The sequence below is a fragment of the Vanellus vanellus genome (genome assembly GCF_965231255.1).
Source record: "Vanellus vanellus genome assembly, chromosome: 1".
Classification (NCBI taxonomy): domain Eukaryota; kingdom Metazoa; phylum Chordata; class Aves; order Charadriiformes; family Charadriidae; genus Vanellus; species Vanellus vanellus.
Genome location: NC_138905.1, coordinates 90,277,298 through 90,302,131, shown reverse-complemented (window position 1 = coordinate 90,302,131; position 24,834 = coordinate 90,277,298). Strand labels below are relative to the sequence as shown.

At 38.5% G+C, this 24,834-nt stretch overlaps 1 protein-coding gene across 2 annotated transcripts in view; it reads left to right on the top strand.

Annotated features, from left to right (window-relative positions):
* The window catches only part of STXBP5L (syntaxin binding protein 5L), a gene marked incomplete at both ends in the record, with an annotated part of 209,544 nt that overhangs the window by 105,518 nt on the left and 79,192 nt on the right, over positions 1 to 24,834 (top strand). For both annotated transcript variants that reach the window (XM_082493120.1, XM_082493119.1), the window contains 6 exons: positions 5,341 to 5,404; positions 12,318 to 12,401; positions 20,075 to 20,198; positions 21,787 to 21,865; positions 22,037 to 22,191; positions 23,731 to 23,803. In XM_082493120.1, coding sequence (XP_082349246.1) covers positions 5,341 to 5,404; positions 12,318 to 12,401; positions 20,075 to 20,198; positions 21,787 to 21,865; positions 22,037 to 22,191; positions 23,731 to 23,803 — 579 coding nt within the window. The remainder of the gene's footprint in view (positions 1 to 5,340; positions 5,405 to 12,317; positions 12,402 to 20,074; positions 20,199 to 21,786; positions 21,866 to 22,036; positions 22,192 to 23,730; positions 23,804 to 24,834) is intronic.

Here is a 24,834-nt window from a genome sequence, read left to right as displayed (position 1 = left end):
ATCCTACTTGTAGTGCAGTCATGACGTCTACCCTTAGGAGAAATTGACTGCAGAGCCTAATGCCTGGCACTCCTTTTACAAGCAACACTTCTCTAGGGCTCCAAAAAATATTGCTATTATTTCTATTTATACATACTACTTTCCTTGAGGAAACAAGAATATGCAAGAAGTAAGGCACTGATCTGCCTCCGGCAGACTATTCCTGGTCTTAGTGCAGTACAAATGCCTGTCTTTGGGTTCCAAGCCACAGTCCTGCACTAGGAAAGAGATAACATCACTTCAGGAGTAGCAAGCAAGGTGTATTGCCAGAGAAGATTTATCATGTCTCCCCTTCTGTATCCAGCCATAGGGCAGGTTCAGAGCAACAAGTGAAAGACTGTGCCAAATGAAGACCATTATGACCCTTTCGTTTTCCTCCCTGCTCCATCTCAACTGGTGTTATTTTGTATCAGTATATCCTTCCCCACACATCTTCCCCTAGATGGGAGTGTGCATGTCCCATCCAAAACCAAACCAAAAGCTTTGTGCTGCTTCTTGTGAATATTCCTTGTTGTTTAGTCCAAAGAGTTATCCGGTTTGATGCAGATACTTTACTTGATATGTGTAAAAAAAAACAATATTTCTTGGAGCCCCAGAAAGGCAGTGCAGGAGGGCTGCCAGGGAATGGGCTCTACAATTCAAAAATGCTTCAGGAATATCTGTTGTCATCACCCCAGAAACTCTGTGTGTGATCTTATCTGCGATGGCACATCTGAAATGAGTTTTAGGATATACAACCATTTAAAAAAGATCCTTTCATTGCCTGAGTTAGTGTTACAATTGCCAGACTTAATAGACTCTCTGTTTCCTCTTATCTATGTATAATAAAAGCTGGCAGCTGTTAAGCAATCAAGGTATTTGTGGTGGGTGGATCCTGGCTGGTTGTGAGACGCCCACCCAGCTGCTCTCTCAGTCCCCCTCCTCAACAGTACAGGGAAAGAAAATAAGATGGAAAAGTTCATGGGTCAAGATAAAGACAGGGAGATCACTTACCAATTACTGTCAATGGGTAAAACAGATGACTTGGAGAAATTTAATTTAATTTATTGCCAGTTAAAACAGAATAGAATGATGAGAAACAAAGACAAAAACTAAAACACCCTCTCCCCAGCCCCTGTTTTTCCTAGGCTCGGCTTCACTCCTTCATTCCCAAGTCCTCTACCTCTTCCCCTTCCTCCTCCTTGAGCAGTGCAGGGGACTGGGGGTTGATCCATTACAGCTCCTCTCTGCTGCTCCTTCCTCCTTGTACTTTTACCCTGCTCCAACACAGGTCTTTCCATGGGCTGCAGGCCTTCAGGATAAACTTGCTCTAGTGTGTGCTCTCCACAAGCTGCTGTTCCTTCAGGAAATACCCACCTGCTCCAGCATGGGGTCCTACACAGACTGCAGGGGAAATATCTGCTCTGGAATGGTCCTGTCCACCAGCAACAGAGGAATCTGTTCACGCACTTGGAGCATCTCTTCCCCTCCTCCTTCACTGACCTCGTTGCTCACAGGGCTGTTTCTCACACTTTCGTCACTGCCTGTGCAGTGTTTTTTTTCCCTTTTAAAAGTATGACTTTTAAAATTTGTTTTCCCTGAGGCACCACCATCTTGGCTGAGGGGCTCAGCTGTGCCCTGTGATGAGTCTGTGGAGCCGGCTGGAGTTGGCTGCGTCCAGAACAGGACAGCCCTGACCTCTCCTTGCAGAGATGCCCCATACAGCTCCCCACTGCCAACACCTTGACACCTACATCCAATATTTGACATAAAAAAGCTAACAAGAATGGAACAAAAGGCTAGTGGTGTACGTGTGAAAGCAAAACAATGATTCATTGAGTCTTTTGATAGAGTGACATAACTGACAGACTAAAATAATAAAATTGGAAGAAAATGGAAGAAGCCTGACCATGTGAGTTATAATGCAAAGCAACTAAACTATTAAAGCACTGAGGAGTAAGATAATATAAATACTAAGAGAATACTTATATCAAATATAGAGGAAAGAGAAGGAGGAAAAATAAGATTTCATGCATTTAGTGCACAAACTGCTGTGTTTGGTATCAACTTTGCTGATAATGTATATGAAGCTCTTACTCAACAAAACTAAAGAAATAGCTAGGAACCTAATAATAAAAAGATAATACTCCTAAAAGAAATAAAACATGCCTAATGTCCTGAAAAGCAAAAAGAAATTTTATTACAGTGTAATAAATCCCAGGATTCTTCAGCTATCATTTACAATAGATTCAGGAGAGAAATCAGGAGGAGGTAGGAAAATGTATTGTATTAGTGAAGGTTACCCCTTTTAGCTGAGGTCTTAGCACAGAAATCTGAGGCTGTGCCCCTGCAAGAATATACAACAAAAATAAAACTGGTTGTAAAAGACATTTTTATATCATTTACAGAGGAACAACTAGTGACAACGAAAGTATAATTAGCCTAAAATTAGACGTAATGTAGAGTGACTAGAGCTCATGTAACAGTTCTTCTGCCCAAAGATAAATGGATACGTTCTTTGGTAAACAATGGCATATGTATCTTAAAAAGAAAACAGTGGTTGCACAGATATATCTAAATTGTTCTTGACTTTTAAAATTGCTAGGTACAAAGAGCAGCCCAGATGGGATCAACCTTTAGCTTACAAAGACAGTATGCTCTTTCCCTTTCTCCCTCTGTTTTCCCTAATTTTGGCAATATTCCTGGTCAAGTACCAATATTGGTATGGCCAAGCAACACAGCCTGCATACTATTTGGTTCAATGGGCTGGGTTAGTCACCAAAACCAGTATGCCCTGTCAGCCTGTGTGTGCTCCTTCCATCATTTTATATGCTGCCAGCTGAGTAATGCCTGATGTTCACTTGGCTCTGCTCCCTTTTCTGTCATCTGTCAGTGGTTCTTAACTGGCTAAAAAGCAAAATTTCTTATGCTGCCTTTTCTCTTCATGTTTTTTCCTCTTATACTTCCTCCTTTGCCCATCATGGCATAGGCATCATGTACCCTAAACAGACCTCGTTCTTCCCATCAGCATATTCTGACCAGTTCAGATGGGTGAACCTATGTCAGAAACAAAGTTCAAAGTAGCCTAGAATGTCCCAAGATGTCATATTCACTCCCTGAGGACAGATGTACAAGACGTGGGTCTAAGCACTGCTTGCAGATATCCTCATCTCACCCCTCAGTTCCCCATCACTACCTACCTACTCTGCCTGCTTCAAGGTCTGGTGTTGTGGAAATGATTTTTTTTATTCCAGTACAGGTTACTCAGAAATAGAAACTCAGCCAGAGAGGTCCCCTCTGGGGAGCTGGCTTGGATGGGAATGACACCAGATCTCCCGCGAACTGCATCTCTGCAAAAATTGTTGCGTGCCATGTCTCAAGCCAAATGGGTACTTGCTGCTGGCACCATTAAAGACAGTCTGTATAGAATACTGCTGTATAAACTGGCTGTCCACTACTTTCCTGCTGATCTCACTTCTGTGCTGGGATATGTTACAAAATGCTCTGGCAGAAGGCTTGCTCACTGAGACCTCTTGTAGAAAAGTAACATGATGCAGGTATCTCTGGAAACGTGATCTGTCAAAGCTGAAGGTGGTGGCATGGGATCATATCATGGAGAAGGTTCACCAAGGATGAGGCTTGCCATGTCGCCACTAGCTTTGTGCGGGCACCTAGCAGTAATGTTAAAATATATGTGAAGTGGTGGGGTGTAGTCTTGGAAGGCTGTCTGGCCTTTAGGTGACGAAGTTTTCTATCTCTTTGGCCTGGAAAAAACTTAGTTTGGAAGGTCTAAGGATATCTGGAGTAATTTTTCATTGTCTTTACCTCAGAGTTAAATATCAGACAAGGTCTTTGCCACTCTGCTTTGGCTCAGCTTTGGTGCATGACCGAAAATGTTTAAAGCATTCTATGGGCAAAAAATAGAGGCCAGAGGAAAGTGTGCATGCTTTCAAGAGTGTTGGAGTATACTGTTTTGGGAAGGAGGAGTCCATGAGGATATACATTACTGCACAGTATTTTAATGTTTGATTTGCCTGGGAATTTTTGCATACCACTGTCAATCTTGATTAAGAGTCTCACCTGGTAGAACAGAGGACAGTTTTCCTATAGTGCAGTATTTGAGCCAAAGGAAGAGTAACACTGTTAATTTAGGAAAATCCTTTGAGCAGTTTGGCTGGAGAACCTTGTTTTTGTTTGTTTCTTTAATTCTCTTGCAAATTGTTTTAAAACTTGAAGCCTTGGTGGGTTTGGGTATGGCTTCCAGATAAATTCTTAGCTTTATGGGCCCTGCCAGTCTCTGCCATATTTTTTCTCCTGGTGACCTTCGGTGAACCAAGTCTCGATCTGAAGCTGAACTCCAAGGGACATGTGCTCTGACCCCAGAACCTGTTCTGTGCAGGCATTCAAATAGCCTGAAGTTTTGTGGAATGGTGCTTGTCTTTTCCCTCTGTATAACTGCCATGCCTAAAGGTCTGGTCAGAAAAGATGCCAACTGAAAAATCTTCATCTGTCCGTTCTGTTTCCTATGCTTTGCATTTGCTCTCAGGTGCTGGACACCAATGACTTAAGCAGCAGTCCCTGTACTAAGTTGCATACTACATTGTTGGTAACTGTTACAAAAAGAGAGGTGGACGGCAAAAACAATAAGTGATCTTTGTAGAGGCTTATGAAGACTCATGGGACTTATGGCTAAGGAGTCTCAGTGAACGTGCACTGTGGGTGTAACTGTATTAGTTGGTCTGAAGATGTCATAAGGCTTTAGAAAATAGACAAAGGCAAGATACTCCATTTCTGAAACCCCACTGCAGTAATGCTAAGAAGCTACCTGATAGAGCAGTGTAGGTGAGATTCCTGAAGCCCTGTCATTAATGAAATTGGAACTTGGTGAGTCTTGTTACCAGTATTTGAAATCAATCCAGTGAAGACTTTGCAAATCCTTGGCAGAGTAGCCCTGAAATCGAGCAAGTGAGGAGGAGGGCAGAAAGAGAGGGAGTGGAGAATAGAAAAGACAAAAAAGCCTTAGAAATGAGAGGGGGGGAAATAAAAAAAAAAATCACTGTAATAGGAGCAATAGAGAGATTTTTTAATGGAAGAAAGGTTTCATCAACAAAGGAGAATCTTTGTCTATAATGGCAAAAAAGAAATAGAGGAGAACATGAGAAGATACGGATAACTTGCAGATAGTTATCTTCCCCTGTTGGGCTTTTTAGAATTACTTTTAAACCATTGGAGGTACACATTAACACACCTAGAAATTAAGGTAAGCATCTAGCTCTTCATACAAAAAACATTCACAGATTTGAATTGATTTTTGTCTTGCAGATCCACAAAGACTCACCCTGGGCCAGTTGTACATTTAAGTGACAGCCCGAGAGATGAGGGAAAAGTGAGTACAACTAATGATATAAAACATTGCAACGTTTCATAGCCTTTTTTTGCCTTGATAGCTCTTTCTTATTACTTATTAATTTTATCATCTGCTTTCTTGCTATACTTGCAAGGTCACTTTTACTATTTTACAGTTTTTAAGAAAAAAAAAAATCTATAGCCAATTAAAATTGTTCCTGATCAAATAAATGTGGCTTTGCATGACTGTACTACTTGGATAAACATGCTATTATGAAAGCATTTTAGTAAGTTTTCATAAGATAATACGTCTTTTCTTGTACGAGAATAGTAACAATAGTAATCCACTTTTGGAACTTGCTGCTGTTTGTGAACCGAGTTGAGAATAGCAAGAGCTGTTAACAAGTGGAAGCAAAGTGTATAGTCAGAGCATTAGGGTCATGATTGATACCATCGGAAGGCAAAATGAGAGTTTGCTTTATAAGTATGGTAGCTTTTCCAAAATGAAATTTGGTTGCCAGAACACCAGTTTTATAAGAGCTTTTTTATTTATGTGTAGCTACTGAATTTTTGAGCATTTTCCCTGTGTGGAAGGGGCATTTAACTAGCTCAATACTTCTGATCACTGTTGTCAATTGCATTTTAGTCTGTATTTATAAAGGCGTGAATCTTACAAATGATGTATCTATTGAACAGTGTGCCTCACATAACAGCTGAACCTGTTATAAATTGGAAACTAGTAGCAGTGTGAATTTCTGATACAGATATGGCAGACATTATGCTGAAATCAGTATGGATACCTAGAAAAACACTGATGACTACATCTAAATTTCATTTGCATTATCTGTCCCTGGACTTATCCATATTGCAAGGTGAACTATGTGCAAATGATGCACTTGCCAGCTAGCCCTCCAACAAGTTAGATTGAATCTCTAAGCTTTTTTGGAAGAATTACAATAGATTAAGCAATTTAGAATACAGCAAATAAAGTAATGGAACCCTGTGAAGTATAGTGTTTTAGCCTCAATCCAGAAACCATGAAGAAATGCTATTTAATTATATATGGCAAAATACGTGATAAAAATAAAGGTTTATTGACGAGGCATAACTCTTCACTGGCCACAGCAGAAACTGCTGATGACCTACCTAAAGCACATGGTGTAGGGAAAAAGGATGTGATACTAAAAGAAAAAATGGTCTTGTGAGTGAACATCTCTTACAGAGAGATGCACCATGTCAAAACAGAAACCTAAAATATTTTGACTTCAGCAGAAAGACAGAAGATGAGAAGGACACAGGAGAGGGAGTTAGAGGAGAGCTTGCTTGGAAATACAATTGCTTGTTGCTCAGAGGGCACATTGGAGATATCTAGGTACTGATGAAGTGCTAGCGTACTAACAACAACAGCAACAGCAAAATCAGATGGATCCCTATGAAAAACAAACATTGGAAATTTATGAGGAGAAAGAGTAGAAAATGTAAGCCATACTGAAACTGTCCCAGTGCTGCTGTTTATATCATTAATAGGTTGAGAGTGGTGTAAAGAACAAATTGGTGCTAACAAAATACTTGCAGATTTGCAGAACTTGGAATTGATAGTGTTTGATGTGTACAGGAAGATAGCATTAAAAGGTACGCACAGATGTAAGAGAAGATCCAAGCACTGAATCAAAAGACATTGCTCTAGGTCAAAAAATCCGAAAGTAGAGAAAAAATTATGCTAATTTTTTCAATTAAGTCTCATTAAACTTTGGTTGAAAGAATGAAGGATAAAACAATCTTTCTTCAGAATGGGGAAAAAATGAAAAAAAAAAAAAACAACTTCTGGGACTTTTGCTGTTCACCATGTAAACAACCTAGAAAAGAGAGTAAGCAGGGATGTGATCAGGTTTGCTGGACTTTAGGAAGCTGAGAAACTCAGCAGTAAAATGGCAGGTTAAATACTGTCTTTTGTAAGTATTCGGTGTAAATGATGGGAAGCTATATATGTGAGGGAAAACATTCCTGACTTTACATATAAAACAATGAGTCTGAGCTGATCATTACTGTTTGGTATCAAGAGCTTTGAGTGATGATTGATAGTTCACTGAAAATGTCAGCCCAATGCTCAGTACTGACCAATAAAAAAAATCAAAATTAGGCATTATCTGGAGAAGAACAGAGAATAAAACAAGGCTATTGCATAAACGTATTGTTGACTTGCCTGCTGAATACTGTCCTTCTATCTCAAAAAGAACGTAATTGAACTAAAAGATATTCAGAGAAGGGGCAAGGTTTTCGATATGACACAACTAAGTGAGACAGGACAATTCATAGTGGAAAGAGCTGATTGTGATTCTGAGTTTGAAAATCATAACTGTAGAAACAGTTCATAGCCTCTTTCAGTACAAAAACTAGAAGGATATCAAATGAAGCTGACAAAAGTCAGATTCCAAACAAGTCAATTAAGTTCTTCAATTGTTTAATGGGTAGAAGCTATAAAACTTTTTCCAATGATGCTATGGGTGCTAAAAATGTATCTTGGTCACAAGGGAGACTAGAAAAGTTAACAGAAGACAAATCAATTTGAGGGTTACTGAAGAGGTTTGCTGAATTGTCCTAAAAGGTTATTAAAGATGAGGTTAAGTGGAGTCATGTCTAGTCGAGGAGTTGGCTATCTTTGAATGAGAAAATAACTTAGGCTGAGAGAATATGTGAGAGTATGATAAGTACTTGCCCTCCTCACATATTGTTCTTTGGTATTTGCTCTTGGTGATTTAAGTACAAGATACCATCATAGGTAGGCCTTTTGTTTAATTTAGCAGAGTTGTTCTTAGATAATAGACCTGTTTCAAGATAGTTCTACATATTCCTTAGCTCCTCGGCCTCAAGTTAACCAAAGAACACCAGAAGGTGTTGGGGGGAGAAATCAGATTCCTCACATCACTTCGTGGCGGGCAGCAGATGAAAGTGTTCTTTACTTATGCTTCAGGAATTAAATAGTGGGTACAAATCAGTCATAATCATTGCTCAAAATACAGATGTTCTTGTACTTTACAAGTACTAGGGTATTGTACCCTGCAAGGGTCCAGTGGTATCCTTCTCTAGGGTTTCACAAAATTGTTTCACTGGATGTGTTTCACTGAAGTAAATAGGAAGCATTCTCCTATGGGTGCCGAGTGATTGAGAGCCTAAAACAGAGATAAACCTTTCCAAATCTAGGACAATCATAAGATCTGTTTTTGAAAGCGAGGGATATCTATGTGCAGACTGTATATTAATCTTTTAAAAATTCTTTTAAATTCCAAAAGTTCCAGTTTGTATCAGTGACTGATGACCAGTTTTTCTGTGCCAAAAAAGTGAATGTCATTCCAGAAGACTTCTGCCATTCAAAATTTTTCCAGAGTGCCCTCCAGGCAAACTATCAAGGCAGACTTTGGAGATAGTCTCTTTTGTGAGTCTAGCAAGCTGTGGCTGGAAGGCAGATGACAAAGAGAATTTGTGCATTTAATGTGTCACTTAAGAACAATTTGGGGACCTAGTGATTAAGTCCATGAAATATAAATGTGTCTGCCAAATCAATGAATAAGTGCACATATAGGAACAGACTGAAGTCCACAGACATTTTTAAGTAGCAGATCTGTAGCAAACATGATTTTTCTTGCTGACACAGGAGAAGACATTAACTGCAATAATCTGCAGTTTCCCAGCAACTGGAGAAATGTAAATAAAAAAAGGTTTAATGCTATTAACTATTAGCTAGTGGACTGTACTTCCAATCTCTGGGTATGTGTTCTGCAATCTAATAACATCTAAATACAGTGTGCTTTTGGTAGGCTTGTTTTGTTTCTCCCAGCTGTTTTGTGCTACCAGGACAAGGAAGGGGATGGCTTGCATTAATTGCAGGATGCAATTAATTGATTGCAAAGGAGAAATTGTCCTAAAGCACCATCATCAAAAGAAGGATTTGTTAAGTCAAAATGTGGAGCAACTCCACTAGACAAGGAAGATCTTGCCAGGACTCTTCCCTCCTTCAAATTCTGTGCAGCCTTCTGCATGATTCTTAACCTAATTAAGCATGAGTAATTAAGCAAGGTGTCAGGAAACACAAGTTGAAGAGAAATCTGTGAGGTTTTACTTCCTCAACTCTTTCTACACATATTTTTCTTTTGTCTATGTTTTCTCCTTCAACTGCATTTCTGGATGTTTTCTTTTTTTACCTCATCCAATATTATGGACTAAAGATTGTCCTATAGATCTCTTAAGTGCTTACCATGGCCAAGAGGAGTGCAAATATTTGGGTTTCCTGTGGTTCAGACAGGTCAGAGTTCAGAGCATCATAAATATACCAGCAATGAGACTAATCACATTCACCCAATTGGAATTCTGACCAGTGCCCTACCAAAGTACTAACAGAAGAGCAGCATGGCTACCATCTGAGCAAGGAAAGAGAGATTCCTGGCTATGCAGCAAATCTGTTTACCTTTCAACTTCTTCCCTGAAATCACAGCATTGTGCATTTTGCAATTCTGTAGTGCTGTTGTGCATTAAGCATTTCAGCAATAGATCAGGTGAAATGCTGTCTCTGATAGGAGGTATTTAACCTTTCAGTAATTACCTGGCGTGTGATATCTTTGCAAAAGAGAGTGATAAAAATCAAAAGACAAGCCTGCTTCACCGGGGAGGAAGGCTTATTATGAAACAGGGTCACATACTAAATGTTTTTCTATTCCTTCAGTTTCCTGAGTGTATTTGTACAAAAGCTGAAGTGAAAAGAGCACTGGTAGATAGGAACTGAACTCAACTGTTTTGGTAGGCAGCTGTAATGCACTGGTGCAAGTGCTTGTAATCATAACAGTATGGAAGGCATTCAGACTGTAACATATTGATTAAAATACCATTTCTCAGAGTTAATATGAAGAAGAAAAAGAAGATAATCTTACATTCCTTCAGGTGGTGGGAACCCCAAGTTGCACAGCATTGGATGGATGTCTGATGAGGGCACACCACACTGTGCTCGTCCCCTCTGTGAAAAGGCTTGCCAACGTCTTCATCTTTAGAGATCTCAAAAGATTATTTCTTTTTTTTAATCTATTAACTTCTACAGTCAAGCAAAAGGATATTCACATGAGAACATACTGCCTTACATTATGATAAAGACAAGGCCACAAAGGTGCTGTAATTGCCCTTACCAAGTGGTACGAAGTGGTACGAAGTGGTACAAAGCAAAGTTCATCTTGTGGCCAAGGAATATGTGAAGCACAACACATGCCTGAAAGCCAAGTGCTATGTGCAGCACAACATAGCATAGCACAGACCTGCACCTACTGAGGTTAATTGCTACATGGATCGCTAACTCCTAGGTATACAATTATCTTCCATTTAGGATCACTACACTAACAGCGAAAGCAGTCAGAGTAAGACACTTCTTTGTTCACTCTCTCAATGGCAATCTATTGTCCCAGGATACCATATGGCATCCTGACACAAGTGCTATCCAGTTAGCTGCATGCTTTCTGAACAGGATGTCTTTTCACATTTACTCTGCCACAGAATCCCATATGGACCTCTCCACAGCAAAAATGATAAATATTCTGGAATTTCTCCAGGACAGTTTGAATTTTTTTCAGGAAGCAGAATTCTTAAGTAATCAGGTATTGTTCACATTCAGGTATTAAATATACTAACTATAAATCACTCTTAGATTAGGTAACACATCTCCACATAATGAACATTGTCCTGGCAATATAGTCATATCTAGTAGGACTGAGGGTATTCCCAGACTCTTTTGTAGCATTATTGACGTACAATTATATTTAACTTGGAAACAAAGTGATGTTTTGTTTAGCAGTCCAGCCAAGTTTCATTTTTATGACTTATGCAAGCTAAAGCGAGTGATGGCAAAGATGCTGGTAAGGTGTCACAGACTGAGATAGTCTCATCATTCTTCTGCTCAAATTCTTAATATAGAAACTGTAAATCCTTGCCTGCATTCTGTGATCCGTGTCTTCATGGACAAAGAACACAACTGCATTTCTCACTGCCAGTTGTATAAAATATTCCATAGCAGAAATGTGTGAGTCTGTCAGTTTGGTCATTCCCCGTCTTCATGTCCAGGACAGATTCTTAAGAAGATGGGCTCTGTGGGAAGCAATTTCCAGGACACTTAAGCAGGCCAGGCTTCACATCTTCCATAAGATCTGAAATTGATGGTGTTCAAATGAAGAGTACTCAATACAGTGCCAGATCAATAATTCAGTTATTTTCAACAGGGACAAGGAGAAAGGACTGTGTTCATTCTTGTTTTTCTCCTGAGCATAATTTTTCTTCTCTTTCATCTTTTTAACAAATCTTCTCTGCTGGTATTTCTCAGTGCACGCTGATATGATGTGCTAGTTCTAGAAGTAACAATTCTCTTACTAATTAGTATCTTTTCAATTTCTAGGGAAGCAAGCAATTTATTCTCTGCAAGAGGATTTCTTCAAAATGTTTTAAAGCAGTGGAAAGCAAAAGTTAAAGTAATATATGTAGCTGAGTGAGAGTTTAATCTGGTGACTTTGAAATTAAGTGATCTCTTAGGTGTCAAACAGTTTTCTCTCTAGCCAGGGGCAAGGAAGGTAAGAGCTGAGAGGAACATGCTAGGGTCTTATTTTCTCAGCAGATACACAATTATGAAGACTGTCCAGGCACATAATCTTGCAGAAAAATGCAAACAAAGAAAAAAAAAAAGAGTACAAAGCACATTTTTTTCCGTGTTAAATCTTAAGTTGTCCATAATGAGAAGTAATTTATGCTGAAAGATAATTTGAAAGCTGGGTATTATGTGTAGTGCAAACTACAATCTCGCACATCAGTTTGGTATTTCTTTTTATAGTGCTTATTTATTTTTTAAAAATATCTTAAGACCATAAAGTTCTTCAATATTTGTATATACCTTTTAAATCTGAAAGTATAATTGTGTTTCCCTCCTCCAGCTATTGATAGGCTATGAAAATGGGACTGTAGTACTCTGGGACTTACGATCTAAAAGAGCTGATCTGAGAGCTTATTATGATGAGGTAAGCAGTTTCCATTAATTCAGAAAAACTGTTATTCAGCAGTTTGTCATATGTCTTTGTCAAGCAGATGGAGATTTATCTTAAGGCATTGCTTGTTCTGGAAATACTGTTTGTACTATGCTTTTGAACAAGTTATTGACAATAGAAGTCAAAACCTGAAATCTGTAGTTCTAATGCATTAGGCTCTTGTGAGTCTACTATGACACTGAGTCTCTTCCCCTTGATTCTGACAAGTTCATCAGCTTGTGTGGGGATCCTCAGTGGAACAGTGTAGTAATGAGATGACCTGATATATAGCTACATTAGGAATTATATAATTATCTTTACTGAGTATTACGAGAACATTAGGCAGAATGAAAGACAAATTATTTTGTAGGGCTATTGATATTACCTCGTACTCAAGTTCTGATTGAAAGATTTTCAAAATTGTATTCTCATAGCTTTATCAGGCAATTCTCTCTTGCTGTTTGTAAGCAGATTATATAAAAAAGAGACACAGTTCTTGTATCAAGAAACAGGCTGTTTCAAAAATAGATATATTCCTAGTTATGATGATTTTAGTACTCGTCCTAGGAAAAAAGAAGTTTACCATGAATGAATGTGAATGCAACTATGACTGAAGGTAGAGAGTAGTTGGTTTCCTGTGGTTCCGTTTCCTTCTTTGTCTTGCCTCCTTGTTACATGTAAGGAGTATACACATTTATTTTCAATCTAAAAAGTAATCTCAGTATATCTGAATCCTGCACTCTTTCAGGTCTGTTTTCACAGACACATTAACTCTACACTGAGCTTCAAGATTAAGATTCTGAGCATCTACATAGCAAATGTTCTAAAGAACAGGGTAATTCAGAGTTTAAACAGGCCAGAACTTAAGCCTCAAGACATGCCCACTAAATTGTCTCTAAGTGACAGTCTGCCTGTGCATACACTTGTGAAATTGCACCTGTTCTGCTGCTTAAGGCTGGACAACTTTTGCCTTTTATGGGTCTCCTGGGAGGGTCTGTTCACTCACTGTCCTTTCTTGTGCTCAGAATGAGACTACATAAACCAGGATCTTCATATTTCTGTTTCCATTATTTTGTTTTAATTTTTTTGCATGTTGAGGCAGAGTGGTTGGGTGTTGAAAATTTTTCATACAATTCAGTTGTTCCACATTTTTCTGTATTGTCCTCAGGAAATTTTTTTGGTCTTTTTATTAGTCATGTGCTTTCCACGTCTGTGGTTACTTGCTGTGTCATTAATCCACTTCGTGCAACTTGTGATGGCTGACTATCATCTACTGAAATAATTGCAAGATTTTTCTTGTCTTTAAAAGGATTGTGTGACTAGCCATTGTACTTTATTCCAGACTTTCAGGCTCCAGATTGATAAGGTTCCAGATCTGCTAGGATTCCCTTAGGGAGCCCCTAAAAAGGATTCCTTTTTAAATCCTGGGTTGTGTAGCTTTCGTGAGTCACAAGTGATTAGTTCAGCATGTGCCACTTGGTATTTGGCACCAGCCCAAGTTTTCAAACTTATGCCTCTTGTTACAGATTGGTCACAAAGATCACAGTCCAGAAAACATTATTCCTGCTCCCCTTCACCATTCTATCTGGACTGCTGCAAGGCTTCTGTGCCCTGTGATATCTGACCAATGTTTTGATATCGTTCTGGCACTAAGCCAGCCAGTCGCAATTGTAGTTTATCTGTGAGGTCTCAGATAAATTGCTGTAGATGTTCTGAATCTTCACTGAATACCAAAGTGCCTCTTTGAATGGGGTCTGAATGAAATTAATCCAGCCTCATTTTTGCTGGTATCATAATGCTTATTTTAGCACCAGTTTTGAAACTAATGTAGTCACCCTCTTTGATGGTGAAAGAACTGGAAATCTCATCTAACTGGACCGCTTCCTCTTCTGGCATCTTTAAGGATCATTGGATGGCACAATCTTTTCTGGCTTATCAGTGAAGCAGATACTTCTGTTTAGTAGCAAAAATTCCCCTGGCACCAGGCTTCTCCGTTAAGGGCACTTGGTATGTACTGTGAGAAACAGCTTATTTTCTTGTCTTTGAGGGACTGTGAGTGTTCATCACCAAGGCAAGTTCTTTTTTCTCTGTAATCTTCTTCATATAGCTGTCCGGCTTGGTAATGTCACTCAAAATAAATGTCAGCACCCTCAAGACTCCATCCGAATGCTCATCCTTCCACAGGATCAAGCCTCAACTAGATTTTCCTGTGTTACTGTTGACAGCATTGGATTTCCATCTCCCAAGACCAGCTGTTGAGAAGGAAGCTCTCTGTTGTTGTTCAGTTCTGTAGAACCTGTCACTGCAACACAGGAGCGAGAAGTTAACTGCAGATATTTTTTTATACAGAAGAGGAAATGAGGCGGGTAACTGATTGTCTATCTACCAATCTAAATATTCTTCTCTTTTAAGTTCAAGATGGAGACTGTATCTGCTCACGTTCAATTGTTATAGAGAGGAAAAGTTTAATATCTCATTAATTTAAAGATATTTCCTTTCATACAGCCACAAGAAATGTTTTCATTTCATTGTCAGTGAGAACTATTATTAAAAGGTCTCTTCCATTCAATTTTTTCATGATGTTGAGTACTGTTTTTTTTAACTGAGGTCTTAGAAGTAGTGGACACTCAGCTCAGATGGAATAGGTCCATCTGCTCTTTATTTGCACACTTGAATAGCTGTCTAACAAAAGGATCATCAAGAGATAACAGTTATCAGTTCATTATGACATCATCACTGTGAAATCTTGCCTATCCTTTCTAGGCTGCATGGCATTGTCATACCACTGTGATGCTTTACATCACATGAGACTTGCAGACATGGTTATATGTTGCAGACATCTCAAAATATGTGTAAAGTTATGACAGGGAGGTGAGTTGTTTCCTACAATATTACCAGGATCTGTCCAATACTTGCAGAAGTATGACATTTCATTTTCCTTGCTGTCCAGATTGATGTCGTGGACACATTGTTCCTAGGATAAACAGCTCACTGAGACAACCCAATAGCTTCTAAGTGATGGAGCCAAAGACTCTGCCCCCTGTTCACAGACCTGCAATTGCAGCATTTACAGTTGCATTCCTTACTCCGTCCTTGTCATGCTATACTTCATGTCTTGAAGACTGGGAACCTTTCATAGATGAAACGTCTGCTCATTTCAAATGAGAGAGGTTCTCACGGAAGATAGAAAAAGCTGTACAAGTTGCATTATCTGGAACTTCTCTGCTTGGTGTTCTTGTAAGCCTGAATCTTCCCTTTAAAGCTTCTCCCTGATACTTAAGGTTTACTCACCAAAGCTAAAAGTAGTCCTGTCTCTTTTTTAGCCCTGCTGATGACCAGTTAGAGGCTGCCTCAATTCATCAACTCCTGACACAAGGAGTTTCTCTGTATTCTTCTCTACTGTGCCAAAGCTTCTCAAGAGACTAAAATGTTCTTGCTTGTGAAACACCTGGTGCCAGCATGGGGTTTGAACCTGCTGCTAAAGGATCATGTGTCTGCGCTTCAAGATGTCAGCTGCAAAATCTTTTTTTTGTGTGATGATGATTGTCATCTTCTCAGTGGTGATATGTATGAGAGTCAGGCCCTTTCAATCAATGGTCCTATATGACACCCTTTATAAAAGACTTTCCTTGCAAGCCTTTTTATAAATTCCTTCAAAAGTTTATTTCCATCATGTTTTTATAAAAAGAGACTACATAAACAAGCCATATACTTCAAAGGATTCACAAGTTATTGTTGATAGTAGGCAGACCAAAAAAAAAAACAGCCGTCTTCATATGCAGACTATTTAAAAGTTTGACAGGTTGTGTCAATGCACATTCAGAGCTTCCTGAAGCATGGTCATCATCTTTCATAGAATAGAATCATAGAAACATAGAATTGTCTAGGTTGGAAGAGACCCTTGGGATCATCGAGTCCCTCTTGTTCTGTCATTAATTACCTGTGAGAAGAGACCAGCAACAACCTCTCTACAGTGTCCTTTCAAATAGTTGTAGAGAGTGATGAGGTCTCTCAGCCTCCTCCTCCTCAAACTAAACAGTCCCAGCTCCTTCAACCGCTCTTCATATGATTTGTCTGCTTCATTGTCGGCTTCATTGCCCTCCTCTGCACTTGCTCCAGCACCTCGATATCTCTCTTGTATTGAGGTGCCCAAAACTGGACACAATACTCGAGGTGTGGCCTCACCAGTGCTGAGTACAGGGGCACAATCACCTCCCTACTTCTGCTGGCCACACTATTTCTAATACAAGCCAGGATGCCGTTGGCTTTCTTGGCCACCTGGGCACACTGCCGGCTCATATTCAGCCGCTTGTTAATTAGAACCCCCAGGTCTCTTTCTGCCAGGCAGCTTTCCAGCCACACTTCCCCAAGCCTGTAGCACTGCATGGGGTTATTGTGGCCCAAGTGCAGAACCTGGCACTTGCCCTTGTTGAAACTCATACCGTTGATGTTGGCCCAATGATCCAATCTATCCAAGTCCCTCTGTAGAGCTTCCCTATCCTCCTTTGAATCAACACTCCTGCTTAACTTGGTGTCATCTGCAAACTTGCTGATGATACACCCTATGTCCTTATCAAGATCATCAATAAAGACGTTAAACAGAAATGGTCCCAACACTGAGCCCTGAGGCACACCACTTGTGACCGGCCACCAGCTGGATTTAAATCCATTGAGCACCACTCTTTGGGACCTTCCAGTCAGCCAGTGCTTGATCCAGCAGATCATATGCTCATCCAGACCACGCGAAGCCAGTTTTTCCACAAGAATTGTATGTGGGACAGTATCGAATGCTTTTTGAAAGTCCAGGTATACAATATCAACAGCCTTCCCCTCGTCCAATATTCTGGTTATCTTGTCATAGAAGGAGATCAGGTTCGTCTGGCAGGACCTGCCTTCCATAAACCCATGCTGACTAGGCCTGATCCCCTGGTTGCCCATTATGTGGGTTTTGATGGCACTCAAGATGACCTGCTCCATGACCTTCCCTGCTATCGAGGTTAGACTGATAGGCCTATAGTTACCTAGTTCATTAGGCCTATAGTTACCTATAGTTCATTAGAACATCTCTCCCAAATGAAGCTGCAGAGTTCACAGAGACATTTGCCAAATGACATCTCCCTACATTTATGAAGCACTATGCCATTATGGAAGTATCAAATCTGATGTGGCCCTTGCTGTAATGGTCCTTAATGGTAAGATTCAAGCAACAGGATGAGATGAGTATGGTGCTTGTTGAAAATATGGTTAAAAGTGGTCCTAGAGTCCCCATGAGTTCTTCTCAGTGGAGGAGGTTTGTGGCTGGGAAGGAACTGAAACGGTGTTGGGCATGCTTAATTTTAGTATATGCTGAGTACGAGAGAAGATGGAATATGTATGCAACCACTGTGGGTATTGCAGAAGGAGAAACATACCCCATCTGGAGTGATAAGCTTTATGTGCACACACTGTGTGAACATTCACATGAGTCACCAACCGTGATGAACTCCTGTTCTAAGCAAATAACTGCTCCTTTTTTGTGTGTGGATGCTAAAGAAGTGGATCAGAATGGTAGATATTCTAGCAGAGAGAAATTTAGGGACTTGTTCAGTACCACCTTTCAGTATTAGTCATGACTCCCAGCTGAGACCTTCAAAAGCAATTTGAAGTATTTCTTGCCCTTTATAGGGCAAAGTCTAACAGGTAAGTTTGAGTTGCTGCTATGCCAACTGTCTGTGACAAGAGCATTCCTCCTCATCTCCACTCAACAGGAGGTTTATGCTGGCAGGTGGCACCTAGCAGCTGAGAGGCAGTTTAACAAGCAGCTTGGTACAGTTTTCAGCTGCTAGTTGCTAGCTCCTGCTCAGACACAGTTAGCGACTGTAACCATGTGAAATGTTTCTCTGTGTGACAACACATCAAAAGCAGATTCTAATTTGGCATGATAGCAAGCATGAATGAGCTCATGTCAGAATTCTATGCACAAGGATAGACATGCCTTCAGTGTAAGTGAAGCGGCGCTCCCCACAGATATAAGGTTCTCACAGCCTGAGGGCAATGGTATTGGACTCTGTATGAACTATCTTTCTGTGTTAGCTTTTGTTGCTTCAGTTATAGTTTGGTATCTTATGGGTCTTTAGGAGGAATTGCGTGCCAGCCTCCATCTGGTAAGTAGAGGTTTGAGTGACACTCATATAGTTTGAACATAAATATCTAGAGTTCACTTTGTTCAGCTCTGTTTGTTGAGTCTTTATTGGCATGACTAGCTTGCTAGTGGGTTAGCAAACCATTCCTATACAAGGCATGTCAGATTCCTGTTGAAACATCTAAGTCGTCTTCATGCAAAGGCTCTTTTGTGTCTATGCTGTCCAGCCTCAGGAGCCAAGTAAAGTTTCGGGAAAGAGTCACAGCCTTTTCATTGGTTCTTCTGATATTCCCTCCAGACCATGAGTCGTTACCAACCATAACAATCAAGACATTTATTAAAAGAGGAAGACCAACAGGGAATTTTGAATAGTCACCAGTAGCACTTGGGTTTATTTCTTGTCAGCTTAAGCAAAATCGATATGGATAACTGCAATGATGACTTATGAATACCCAGGCATGATTTTAAAGTGAATAAATCAGGTAAATGGCCATATGCAATTGAAGGTGGATTTCCTGGGTTGCAAAAATGGAAATTTATTAAACTACATTCAAAAACAGGTCTCTTGTATATACATTTACATAAAAACATATTGTGTTTTTTGAATTTGGCAGCTAACATTTCTAGAATGGAAACGGACTCAAGGGAAAATTCTGTGAGTTAGTGCTTCTGAGGGAAGTGTGTGAGAAACTGTGGTATACAATGAAGCAATACTTTATTTTGTCAGAAAATGGCGTTTGTTAGTTTCCAGCACATACCTGTGGGAAGGAAGGACTTACACCATTATCCTTTCAGCCTGTTTGGTGTAATTATAGATATTTTCAGTCAGTTCCACTAATTATTTATGAAATACTAAGAATTAAGTTAATTAAGTGTTGCTTTTTGGCCTAAGTAACATTCATCACGTGGTACTTGCATTGTATACATAGGAGTGCGATATTCCTCTTCTCTGAAGCACTATCTCTTCCAAAAATATCTTACATCATTGTTTTGTTAATTTCCTATATCAGTGAAACAATCCTGGTCTCTTTAGTGGTCTTGCTTTTACATTAAACATCCCAGATTTCTGTGTACTTGCTCTGAAACTTAAATATGTGGGGGGAAAAATGATTCAAGAACTTTTCTTAAATAGTCCTCTGGGGAAGACTGCATGTGTTATATTTTATCTGTAAAATTTTCACATGGAATTCCCAGTATGTTTCCCAGATGAAACACTTCTAAGGAGAGCTATCAGACATATTACAGTTGCACTGTATGTCCCTTGTTCTTATACTTTTAGCGTTCCTTCAATTTTGGTCTGATTCAGTACAGGCTTTCTCATATTCTTGCGTTATGTTAACATTTGTAATGAATTGTTTTACTTGACTAGCAGTAGATTACAGCCATTGGTTACTAAGAAGTGCTGGTTATGGACTTTAGACAAACAAGAAGCATCCAACTGTTGAGATGCAGTTAGATTAATATAATCCAAAGTCATACATTAAAATATCATTAGTGTAAATATTGTATTCCATTTCAGTCTCAAGTTCTTCTTTCATTTCTGTAGGCTATTCATTCTGTTGCTTGGCATCATGAAGGGAAACAGTTCATGTGCAGTCACTCTGATGGCAGCTTGACCTTATGGAATCTGAAAAGTCCTAACAGACCATTCCAGACCACAATTCCGCATGGTAATTTTGATAGTTAAAATGTATAACTAAGAAACAAGAAAATGTATAACTAAGAAACAAGACAATATTCCTCATGCTGTTTGCTAATATCTACGTCTGCTTCGTTTTTTATTGTAGCCCAGATCCAGAGTTGCTTCTTGCATAAATATTTTAATCTGCAAAGTAGATACAAAATATTATTAAAAAAAGGAGAGCAATTTTGATCAAACTTTTTTTAAATTGGTGTCATAAATACCTCTTACTGGGTAATATTACTCTAATGTCTTCTTTTATCCAATTCATCTTAAAAGTCTACTGCTAGTCTTTGACACCCTCAGGCTACGGGATTTTCATATTTCTTTCTTCTATATTTTGTACTTACATGCTTATATGTGGAATTTTCACAAAAAGTAATACATTTTGTACAAGGCACTATGTTGCTTCTTATAGAGGCTTCCCAAGTCACTGCTGTGAAGAATTCAAAGAACCATATTATGAAATGGATGTATGTTTTATAGCTGGGACTTTTTGTGCCATTGCTTCCTGTAAATGAGATTAAAAGGTATTAACTCTACTGCAAATCAACACATTACCAAGAAGCCTGACTGGGTGAAGAGAGAGGAAGAAAGAGAAGACAAGATCTATGTGGCCCAGAAAAGTTTTAGCATTTGCTTAAATTTCTTAATTCCTTTTATTTTGTCATTTTTTAGTCAGAGAATTGTACTTTATGTTGGAAGGGACCTCTCAGAGGTCATCTAGTCTAATCCCCACCTCAAAACAGGCCTGATTAGATCAGTTAGTTAACACTGGGCACTTGAACACTTCCACCAACAAATTGAACAACCTCTCTGGGCAATGTCTTCCATTATTTAGTGACTCTCACAGTACAATATTTTTGCTAATGTCTAACCATAACTTCCCATGTCACAACTTGAGCCCTTTGCGTCCTGTCATGTCGCTGTGCACCTCTGAGAATAGTCTGGCTCCATCTGCACTGCATCCTCCAATCAGGTTGTTGTCGAAAGCAAGCATAGGCTTTCCAAAGTAACAAAACCAAAATTGTTATTTTTTTTGTTTGTTTGCAAGTGACTTTTCTCTGACTGAAAGAAAGTACTGAGCCATAATTAACCAAGAACCCATGAATTTCAATTGTACACTTAATTTAAATTTATCGCTCAACTAGCTGCACTCCAGAGCATGTAACATTTTGCCAACAAAAGGAATTGAATCAATCTAAGAATGACGTAGGAAAAAATTAACCTGTTTATGGTCATAATGTGTTCAAAAAAAGGTATACTTTTGGTCAGATTCATTAATTATTAGTTAAGTATCACCCTTCTCCGTAATCTCCATGGTTTTCAGATGTTTTTGAAGTGCAGTCTGTGGTCCTTTAGATTGATGTGGCAGTCAAAACATAAAGCCTTAACAAATGTAATTAATTTAGAAAAAGGCATATTTTACAGAAATGGGAGGTAATACTCATCGTCTTCTGTAGCTTTGAAGTTACATTCTTTTACTGCTGATACAGTTGCTTCAGTGTGTATATTTTAGTTTGAGAGTTCTATTATCATGATGTTTTAATAGATTTTAATCTTCTTTCTTTCCTTAGGAAAAATTCAAAGAGATGGGAAAAAAACTGAATCTTGTAAACCAATTCTTAAAGTAGAGTACAAGACCTGTAAAAACAGGTATGTTTTTCTTTCTATAATTAACTCAATGTTACGTTCCTGAGTTAAAGTCCTTTTAGAATTTTTCTTTTTGCAAAGTTATTTATTATTATTTAAAAGTACTAAACCTGTAATGTAAACTTGTATGTACTATATAAACTTATAACTACTATGTTGATTTTTTTAATACAGTGAACCATTTGTGATATTTTCTGGTGGATTGTCATATGATAAAGCTTGTCGAAGACCAAGTTTAACAATCATGCATGGGAAAGCAATTACAGTTCTTGAAATGGATCACCCTATAGTTGATTTTTTAACCCTTTGTGAAACCCCATATCCAAATGGTGAGTTTATTAAGCAAAACACAGTTATGGAAAACATAAATGAAGAGATCTTCTCTCATAACTAAATTTAATTCCAGGGACTTCCATTCTCACAGTTGTTTTCATCTCAAGAAAACCACATCACGGAAAGTAACTGGAACTTGTTTGAATTCTCAATATAGGAAGCAAGTAATGAGTGGACAATAAAGCATGAGTCTCCAGATATAAGCTTGAAATACATGGGCTAGTGTGATAAAATAATGCTATTAATCAAATGTAGGTGCTTATATTTCTGGCATTTTTCATGTTGCTGAAAAAGGACAGATTGCTAAATTATTGAAGATTAAACTACCACTTACCTGCAAAAAAGTTCTTACACTTCAGCCTGAATTGAACTGTTAAAAGTGTTTTGCTGCATATTGTGGGGCTGCTGTATTCTGAAGTACATTCACAGAAAGCTCCAGAAAGTAAATTAAGAAAGCTGGAAGTCAAAAAAACCCCTAAGTTTAGCACTTTAAGCCCTCAAGCAGAAAAGTCAAATAAATCTTATATACATAGCTAAATCAAATGCATATTAAAAACACTTAGCAAACATAAAGTGTATGTTTGTTTCGATGTCATGCAAAAATTTAATTTTCAGTAATCAAAGTTAGTTTGGGCCTTCATTTAACTGTGTCAAATACAGTGACGCTTCCTAGTACTAAGATTTTGTGGCCCCTTCTCCTACATTACACTAATATTTAAAAATTTTGGTTTAACCTGTGGTATTTGTAGCCTTGTATAAAAACAGGCCACAAATAATGGGCATTCGTAGCTGTCCTGAAAGGAAGGTAAATCAGTTGCTGTCAATTTGCTCAGCCTTTTGGCATCAGCCATCAGAAGACTGTACTCTGAGCTTGCACATACTGGAGTGGTTTGCTGCTGTTGAAAAGGGAGTCGTAATTTCACATTCATAATTTTTTTAAATAACTTTTATGCTATGTAAACTGATGCACCCTATGCATCAAGGGAAATGTTTATTTGTCGTTCTAATTGTTTCTTTTTGATTAAACAAAAAAGCATTAAATTAAAAACAAAACTGTATAATTTAAACAGGAGGGAGGAGTGTGTCAGTATCTGAATTGAACACAGCAGACTTGCAGGATTCCTTCAGAATATTCCTTTGGAATTGCTTTGGAAATGAGGGTGTTGCGTATCATCAAGTGGACTGGAGCAACTCTTCACAATCTGTTTTTGAAGAACAGTTGTACACAGTAGAAGTTTTACTACTGGACAGCAAAAATACATTTTCTGCATAATAACTGGATTCAGCAATGCAGTGATACACACAACTTATTCATATTCTGTTTCTTTACTTTCAAAATACCATCATACTGGCATTTCTCAGTTCCTGTCTGGCCCTAGTTTGCAGATATGTCTAGTTTGAGGGTATGTCTAGGATTTTTTTTAACCTTTTGTTTAATATACTGTGAATGTTTAGAGCACATAAATATGACTTGCTTGTTTAAAATTACTAATAGGAGAACTCCATGTCTTTTATACTTGATTCCTCGCTTACAGAATTTCAAGAACCCTATGCTGTAGTTGTGCTTTTGGAAAAAGATCTCATTGTTGTTGACCTGACACAGAGCAAGTAAGTATGAAGTCTTCTATGGAGTTATTTGTGTATCTTAACTGTCCAGCAAATTATGATAAAAATTAAAATGTTATCATGCAACATCATTTTACTATCCAAAATCATTCACTCCTGGTAATGATTCACTCTCAACAGGAACTTATGTTAATATTTGTTCTTAAGTTTGGGAGTAAATCTAAATCTGTAGTCCCTTCAGCATAGCTCTCAAACATTAACTCAGCATCGAAGTAGAGTAATACTTAATCACATGCTGAATTATTACCTGATTGTGTGTTTTGGAAACCAGATTGAACTACTACTTATATGCATGCCTAACTTTGCTAGACTCCACAGGGACTACCACTTAAGTATTTACTTAGTATCTTAATAAATAATGGCATTGATTTATAGTGGATCTATGGGATTATTTCATGAATCAGTTGCTAGTTTAAATGACAAATAGTTCTTTCATATCAGAATCAATGTTCATATCAAACAGGAACTATACATCATGTAATGCAGAATCCAATTCTTATTTTGTGCTGCCTCCAACACTACCAGTAATGTACATCCACATTCACACTGGTACAACTAGGAACAGATTTTGCCCTTAATGTCTTGAAACATTTTAAATGAATCATATTCTGATCTCACTTACTTCCAAGAATAATTCAAATCCTCTCAGCAATATGAAATGGATGTAACTGAAATCAGAACCAACTTTCCTACATTTTTGAATTGTGTAATATGCCAGAAATGAGGCCTTCCTCCTTATCAGACCGTCCAAACTGATGGAAGTGAGAAGTAAACTGAGATCTACTTCATCTGTTATTGCAATTGTTCATTGTAGAATCAGTAGTCTACCAACCCAATAAGCTAAGCAGCTCCATGTAAAATCCACAGTTGCAATAAGTAGTTCTTGGGTCATATATATCATATCCGTCAACCTGAAACTTCTAGAAATTGTGTCAATTCTGGATAAATGAGATTTTGAGATGTTGGGGAAAATTAGTTCCTAATCCTCATTCACACAAGTAGCCCTATTAGCC